The sequence below is a fragment of the Balaenoptera musculus genome, chromosome 11, assembly GCF_009873245.2.
Source record: "Balaenoptera musculus isolate JJ_BM4_2016_0621 chromosome 11, mBalMus1.pri.v3, whole genome shotgun sequence".
Taxonomy (NCBI): domain Eukaryota; kingdom Metazoa; phylum Chordata; class Mammalia; order Artiodactyla; family Balaenopteridae; genus Balaenoptera; species Balaenoptera musculus.
This window is the reverse complement of record NC_045795.1, coordinates 36531957-36540303: the sequence shown is the minus strand read 5'-3', so window position 1 is coordinate 36540303 and position 8347 is coordinate 36531957. Positions and strand designations below refer to the sequence as shown.

The window sequence follows — 8347 nt, the reverse complement described above, 5'->3', positions numbered from 1 at the left end:
CTTCCCGTTTAATCATGCAGCTTGAAGCTACCCTACTATTCCAATACTGATAAATCACAACTACATCACACTAGGAGGAAACAGCTGACCCACTGGCTCTTTGTACACCCACAACCAATGTGTCTTTAAGACAGAAAGGACCCCCCGTCGGCCCCACCCCTCCTCCAAGCAGGATGCACAGAGGACCTGATCATGACAGCCAGCCAACTGAAGAACCGGGGGATGAGCAAAAACCGGACACAAGCTGATCAAGTTACACAGGGCAGTTAGCACTGGGATGGAAATTACTCAGACACACAGAGCCAGATCAAGCGACAACTGTCAGATGAGATCGTTTCAATGAGGATTAAAAGGAAAGCTTCTTAGAACTGATTTTTTTTTTCAGTCCCTGGCTGAGTATTATGGTCTGGGGGAAAAACAGCAACCACCGATCACCACCACACAGGAAAGGCCCACTTCTGCATTCCCGACACCGACTGGCAGGACGGCTGCCTCCACACGGCTCCACTAACCTGTGGCAAATGGAGGATGGGTCCAGCCCAACCGGAAGTTGGTATACGCTCATACGTACTTCTGAACATTAAATTAGCTGGTGGCATAATCACTGTTTCCTTGTCAGCCTCCCAAGCTTAAAGGCTGGATACGTTTCAGGAATGACAGGTTAATAACTTGGCAATTCGAGTGATTATTAACTCCAGTGTCCACAGATTAATTTGCTCCTTGTGTATTTTGTTGATCTTCCTCAAAGGATTCTCCTTGTCAGACCAGGTGCCATGATGAGCTGCATCTGACCCTCATTTAGGAGACGTGCAAGATAGTTCTCAGCTCCACCCCACGCCCAACCGTTCACAACTAAGGAAGGAAAATTACAGCGTCAAAAGGGATTAAAACCAGTGATTTGCTGTTTGAACCTTTCATAAAGATCTGGAACACCTATGATTCAGCAAATGGAGAATAACTAAAAGAAATAAAAAATCATTTAGTTGCCAGGGCAATGTGTTCCATAAAAGTAAACACTCTAAGGAAACCCATTTCCTACAGGGTGCCTCCAAGTAATGAAGGCCTAATACATTCTCTTCCATTCCTGTGTTCATGTGCCATCTTTGTATTCCGACTCAGGCCTGTTACTTCCTTCTGTGGTCTTTGCGGGGTTAGATTAGAGAGGTAGGGTGTTAGTGGACTTGATGAAGATTGAAGACCCACTTTCTCCCCCTGGAGACCAGCCTGATTTGAACAAACTGAGGAGAACAAAGCAGCCCCTTTGTGTCCTTGGGAGGAAACCTGTCCTGTGTGTTTCTGCAGCCAGGTCTGTTCCTCGTGGGGCGGGGGTGGCGGGGGGAGGCGTCCACAGGGATCCCTGCTTGGGGAGGACACGGCTCCTGTGCCACCTGGGCCCAGCCGAGTCCCTCCACACGTGCGCCTCCTTCATTGGTGCTGCCGGTTGGCTGAGTATGAGCTGGAGCCTGGGCTGGAGTGCCGCGAGTTGCCGCTGGGGGCCTGCAGGGCGTGGGGGTCGAGCTGCTGACTGGCCGGGCTAGTGTCCCCCGCCCCCGATTCCTCGCTGTTTTCCTCCTTCTGGTTGCTCTGCTGCTCAGGACACTCAAAGTGGACGCAGTGGAACACCTGGTGAGAGAAAGGAGAGACCCGGTGAGCAATGGGTCAGTGTTGGACCCCAGAGCTGCCATGAGTCGGGACATTGTCCCCACGGGAGTGACGGCAGGTCCTTCCGCTCCCCCCCGCCACTGGCACGGACAGGCAGCAACTAGAGGGTGGTAAGCGCTTTTCAATCAGTCAGGATACAAGTGAGTGGACCGATGAGTCTAAGAGTTGCAGGCAGCACAGCATGGATTCCTATACAATGTTCCCACTGGATTTCTCCAGTTTGGGTTACTTTTGTCTCATGAGCTTTTCTTTCTTTTTTAATTAATTAATTAACTCTTACATCTGGCAGTTGGGTTAAAAGTCAGTGGGGTTGATGGTGGCAATGGCTGCATGATTCTGTCAATATACTAAAAACCACTATGCTTTAAATGGGTGAGTTGTATGACATGTGAATTATACTACAATAAGGTTATTTTCTAAAAAAAGCCTATAGGGCATTACCCCAGGGGAGGACCCAGGCTTATCTCCAAGGATCCAAAGAGCCGTTGCTCACCTCCTCCTGTGCCCTCCGGAAGGGAACAAGTTCTTGGTGCGTAATCATCCTCTGGGCAGCAGTGCTGGGGAGGGAACTTCAACCTGAGGTGACCTGGGCCAACCGGGAACAAAAACCCTCACGTGGAGGAATGGCCCCCCGCAGGAGCCAGGAAAAGCCTGCCTTCCACCGTGACTCACTCAGGAAGCACCACTGAGCAGACAGGGCACCACTCAGAGCTTGGCAAACAAGGGTGAGCCTCTGCCCTGACCTTGAGAACACACAGCACGGCTGGGGGTTGGGGGTGAGCCTGCCATGCCCGGAGCAGGAGGTAACTGCTGGTGTGTGAGCCGGGGGCGCGGGGGCAGCCAGAGGAAGCCCACGTCAGAGGAGGGTCTTTAGGGGTGACCTCCCCCCCACAGAAATTCCTCTCTCCACTACCAGCCAAGTCCTCCTGGGGTCCCTGCCCTCTGGTGCCTGTCCTGAGCTCTTTGCACAGGAGAATCACATCCTCTGTTGTGGGGGTCTTCAGTCTGAAGCACACAGATCGACTTTCCAAGGAGCATGCTGGCAGTTTTAAGGGAATCAATTTCCAGATCCTCAAATTCAGTGTTTTCTAAAACTGCCTGAGAACATGACTGAATTCACAACACCCTTCCCCACCTCACAGAAGGAAAGCACAGCCCTCGCCTGCCCGTGCTACAGTACGCACTGGGGCACACCGACCTCCCTCACACGCATGCCAAGCCCTGGATGGGGAGCACCCTCCCATGAGTCATGGGCCCTGATGCCTTCCGGGTCCCCATGAGAGTGAAATTTGGCCTGAGTGAGATGTTCTGAATTCAGAACCGAACTGTATATGTGACTCATGTAATTCTTTTAAACATAACTGCAATTTTCCCAGAATTATAAAAACATTTTCAAAATACACTGGCTAAATCCCATGAATAATTCCACAATTACTTTCAGATTTGGAGTGCCTTATTCAGCGAGTTGGTTAAAATCTATTTTACCGGGGACTTCCCTGGTGGCGCAGTGGTTGAGAATCTGCCTGCCAATGCAGGGGACACGGGTTCGAGCCCTGGTCTGGGAAGATCCCACATGCCGAGGAGCAACTAGGCCCGTGAGCCACAATTGCTGAGCCTGCGCGTCTGGAGCCTGTGCTCCGCAACAAGAGAGGCCGCGATGGTGAGAGGCCCGCGCACTGCGATGAAGAGTGGTCCCCGCTTGCCGCAACTGGAGAAAAGCCCTCGCACAGAAACGAAGACCCAACACAGCCATAAATAAACAAATAAAATTTAAAAAAAAAATCTATTTTACCAAATCATGTCATCAAATATGTATTCCTAATAATTAGTCCTTATCGTCCGTCTTTTAAAATGTTTATTTTTTTCTATCTCATATTAACAAAAATAATTGTATTTAAACTTATGAAGAAATTTTTACTTCTCAACCTTAAAATGTTCAAAAAATTACACTTTTTTTCCCAAAGCTCTTTTAGGGGATATGCAAACAAAATGTTTGAAGGCCATTGCTCATAGCGCTTAGAAGACTCTAAGCCCTCAATACAGTCCTTTTAAAAGTTAATAGGCAGGAATTCCCTGGCGGTCCAGTGGCTAGGACTGTGCGCTTTCACTGCCAAGAGTGTGGGTTCGATCCCTGGTTGGGGAACTAAGATCCTGCAAGCCGTGCGGTGCGGCCAAAAAAAAAAAAAAAAACGTTAATAGGCAGACTTGCAGCCCACGTGGATAGATCTAGAGATTATCATACTAAGCGAAGTATGTCAGAAAGATAATTACCATATGATATCACTTATATGTGGAATCTAAAATACGATACAAATCAACATATCTATGAAACAAAAACAGGCTCACAGACATAGAGAACAGACTTGTGGTTGCCAAGGTGAGGGGGGGGTATGGCAGAGGGAAGCATTGGGAGTTTGGGATTAGCAGATGCAAACTATTACGTATAGGATGGATAACAACAGGGTCCTACTGTATAGCACAGGGAACTGTATTTAATATCCTGTGATAAACCATAATGGAAAAGAATATGAAAAAGAATATAATGTATGACTGAGTCATTTTGCTGAACAGAAGAAATAAACACACATTGTAAATCAACTATACTTCAATAAAATTAAAAGAAAAGTTAATAGGCAGGACCTGGAGGGAAGGCGAGGACATTTTAGGGTTAGAAGTGTTCCAGGCAAGGGGAATAATATGGGTGAAGACCTTGGGAGGAAAGAGCCAAGTGATGTCTGAGAAGATCTGAGTGGCAAACCGTGAGGAGAGGGGAAAGTCGGCGGCAGGGCCAGTGAGAGCTTTGGAGCAGAAACATTCTATGATCTGCTGGAATAGGATTTAGGGGTGAGTGCCAGTTCCTGAGGGGCTTGATGGCACAAGACAGTCTTAGAGACACTGGTGTGGTAGGCCAGTAACATGACAGGAACTGAGGCTGAGGGAGCCGGAGGCCACCAGTGGCTGGGGGACCAGGAGGCAGAACCAGCACCCTGGACAAACACCTGGTAGGGCCCCGGCTCTCCTACCGGTGCTACCGTATCCCAAGGGTTTTCTCCCTTTGGCCTCCAGACTTCTAAACCAGCCCTAGATAAGTAAGATGATGCAAGTTGTTGTAAAGCTGTCATCGAACTTAGGCGCAAATGCTGAGGCTAAACTGTAAGCATGTAACTGGCGTGTAGTGATGTGCTTGGAAAGGACTGGTGGGTGCCTGGGCCTGCGTGGACAGCTGTGAGAGGCAAGCCATGTGGCACAGGGCCAAGGCCAGGCTCCGAGCCCTGGCCACCCACTGCTCCCAGGAGAGCTCAACCCTCACTCTCCTTGGGTTGGGCCCACCCTTTCCTTCTGAGTGGCCTGCTAGCTCAGAGGACCCACTGAACTTGGATCTGCCCATGTTTCCTGAGTCCCGGATAAGGGCTTGTCTTTAGAGGATAAGGCACTGGTACCCCGGGAGTGGGCAGGATGCAGCCAGGGCTGGACACCTGCCACTCTCCCTGAGAAAGGACCAGGCGGAGGAGACCGCAGGGGGCTCAGGAAGTGCAGAGAGCCAGGGGGACGCGGCTGCCCCTGCTTCCTCTTGGGAACTCTGCAGCCTCCACAGCTCGAGCACACGCACCGTGCACACCCACACCACGCACACAGGCACACGTGCACTATGCACGCATACACATGCACTCTTCTTCTGCAGAATCAGGTTCACGGAGGAGAAGACAAATGTAATATCAACTGTGAAATTATACTTAAAATATAAATTCCATGCTTACCTTCCTGCATCACTATTTCTTCCATATTCCCACTTCAATTCATTTATCTACCACTGTTTCAAATTTCACCTTTCAAACTCTAATATGAAGCCCGAGACCACGCGTCCTCTTTGTATGGGCAGAGTCTATTTACTCTTAGAGTGGGGCAGAGTCTATTTTCTCTTAGAGTGAGCCGATTTCTTTCCTTAAAGCTCAGGCTGGTGCTGCTTCCTGTGGACCCGAGTCAGCCCCCAGTCTCTCCTTCCTTTTCTTTCCTTTCCTTTCTCCCTTCCTTTTATATCGAATCTCGCCCCTTAGGCCCACCTGCAGGTGCTTACCTGTCAACAGCCATATGGGGGGGCCTTTTCTGGGGATTTAAAACCTGTTTGGGTTGTCAGCTCTCACCTGGGCTACTCAGGGTAAATTTGAAAATCCTCTTTTAAGTAGCAGCTATTAATCACCTTTTCTCCATCAGCTCCACATTCTTTGAGCTTCTGAAGTGACAGGACCACCTTCTGGGGGGTTATCGACAGTCTCTTGCTTTAGGAGCACCCGTCTTTCCAAGCACGGGGTGGGGCCATGGAGACAACCCCCCAGAACACACCTTGGCTTCCGCACACCCCCCGCCGCACTCCCAGTGGATCCTCTCCCTAGACCTCCTTGTAAGCGAACAAACATCCTTCCCTTTCTCAACACCACCCAGAGTCATCTTTCGTCCCCGGCGCCGGTGTCTCCATCTGCTCTGAACGATGCACTTTACGGCACCTTCCCTATTCTGACCTGACCTCCTTATCCTGCCCCATCATGCCCTCAGTCGGTTATGTCACCCCGCTCCCGTGTTCCCCGTCAGTATCTCCGAGCCTGCTCCTCAGAGCCCTAGGCTGATGCTAATCCTTCAACTGATTTAACACTGTCCTGCTGCGTATTACCTTTCCCAGTGAATGGGTTTTCTCTCCTTGTGCTCTCACGAACCTCCCTTCGGGTCTCTTAATTTCTAGGCCAGCCTGTGAGGCTCCAGGGCCCAAGGCCCAGCCCCTCCTCCTGCCTGTGTCCTGACCTGTCAGTCCCCATCTGACTCAAGGACTGAGGCGTGGCCATCCTTTCTCCCACTCAGGGCCTCGCACAAGAATAAACAAATCAATAAAAACCCTGGATTGAAAAATAAAGTTAAAAAAGATCTCAGTGCAGCCGGCCGCTAACTAACGTCTGGCTCTCACCTAAGGAAGGGTCCCCATGGGTGACGCAGTCCAGAGAGGCAGGGTGGGTTTCTGCTCCACACTGTACCCGTAAAGAGCCTGGAGGACGCGACTACAGCGAGCACTCAGTACTGCTGGGAGCCGGACCCCTGCTGTCACCCCGTTCCCACCGTTCCCCCCATTCCTCTAACTTGGGTGACTTAACTGCACGACTGTCTCTAGCCAACTTAACCAACCTGTTTTAAAATAGTAACTCAAATGGCCATTATTCCCAACATACCTACGGTACTGTTTTGGTGTCCTCCTGCGGATGCTCCTCCTTGGAGAAATCATAGCCATGCCTCTCCCTGACCCTGCAGAGCTCAGCGTAGGCTCTGCCCTCTAAGCTGGGGGAAACTGGGAGCCTCTGGGAGCCCCGGGAAGCCCTGGCCGCCAGCAGCCTGTCTGAGCCTCCACGGCCGGATGTGAGGAACCAGGGCTGTGTCAGGGCTGCGCTTCAGGCTGTGACCCCGGAGTCCCAAGGGTGTCACTAAGGGACCAACTAACTTTGATGCGGGTTCCCTGAGCATCTCCAGAGCCAAGCGGGCTCTGCCAAGTCAAAGGCAACGCACAGGAAACAGTTAACTTTGTTAAGTCACAAACCATGTGGTGAAGATTCCAAGTGAAAAAGGGTGTTTTACAAATGGAAAGATGGGTGCGGAGGTAGAGCGTGCAGCGGGGACAGAGCGAGCAGGCTAAGGGCGGCAAGTTGGGAAAGGACTGGCGCCTCCATGTTCCACGCTCAGGCTGGGGGGCAGGACAAGGTGACACCACACAGTAAGCGTGGCCAGAGGAGCCAAACACGTGAGGAGGGTTTGGAGGTCAGGAGGTCCAAGTGCATTCTTTCATTCACTCACTCATTCATTCATTCCAAAACACGAGACACCTCCTGCACCCCCTCCTGTGAGTCCCGGCCCCCTCAAAGGGTGAACCACCCAGTAAGGATAGAGACACGTGAGTGGACAGGCTCTGGCCACCAAGGGAGCCATGAGGGTGAAGAGGAGGGGCCCCCAGTCAGCCAGTGGAGCACAGATGCCGCCGGAGCTGAGTCGGGGAAGATGAGGCAGTCAAGCAGGACTGGCCAGAGGAGGGAGGTCTGGCGCAAGAGGAGGGTGACCACCGTGGACTCCCCAGCCAGCGTGATGACAAGGAAAGGCGGGAGCCGGGGAGGTGGGGAGCAGGGCGGCAGACGCAAGAGGCCATGGCTCAGAGGACCGGGCGAGGGCCCCGTCTGGACCTGGGAAGGGAGCCGGGGTTGTCGGACAGAGGAGAGTCTTAAAAAATTATTTCTTGAATTAAAAATATTACAAAAAGAATACATTTGTGGTGACAAATAATACAAGTGCCTGAAGAAAGAAAGTAGATGACAACAAACCCTTAAACTTGACATCCCCTGAGACAGAACATAGCAATTTGGGATAAACAGGAAAGAATCATTTTTAAAGGATAAATAACAGGACCTGATAACAGGCTTGTTAAGACTGACACAGGAGAGGAAAGGATTCTTCACAGCCTCTAAGGATCCTCTGGGAGGACAGAGGCTGGGGGACTATGGTGCTGCAGCGGGCACAGCAGGGGGGTGCGAGGGGGCTCCAGGCCCAGCCAAGCACCGGGCACCTGGACTCATCCTCAGAGCCTTCCTTTCGCTGCTTTTGTTTTTTAAACGTCAACGACCTCCCTGAGCATGAACACTGGCCTGAGGCTAGATCACAC

At 51.2% G+C, this 8347-nt stretch overlaps 1 protein-coding gene across 3 annotated transcripts in view; it reads right to left on the bottom strand.

Moving 5' to 3' along the window:
- Positions 1 to 545: 545 nt before the first annotated feature.
- The window catches only part of BTBD9 (BTB domain containing 9), a 402199-nt gene continuing 394397 nt past the window's right edge, over positions 546 to 8347 (bottom strand). For all 3 annotated transcript variants that reach the window (XM_036869695.1, XM_036869694.1, XM_036869696.1), the window contains one exon: positions 546 to 1623. In XM_036869695.1, coding sequence (XP_036725590.1) covers positions 1426 to 1623 — 198 coding nt within the window. In that variant the 3' untranslated portion in view covers positions 546 to 1425. The remainder of the gene's footprint in view (positions 1624 to 8347) is intronic.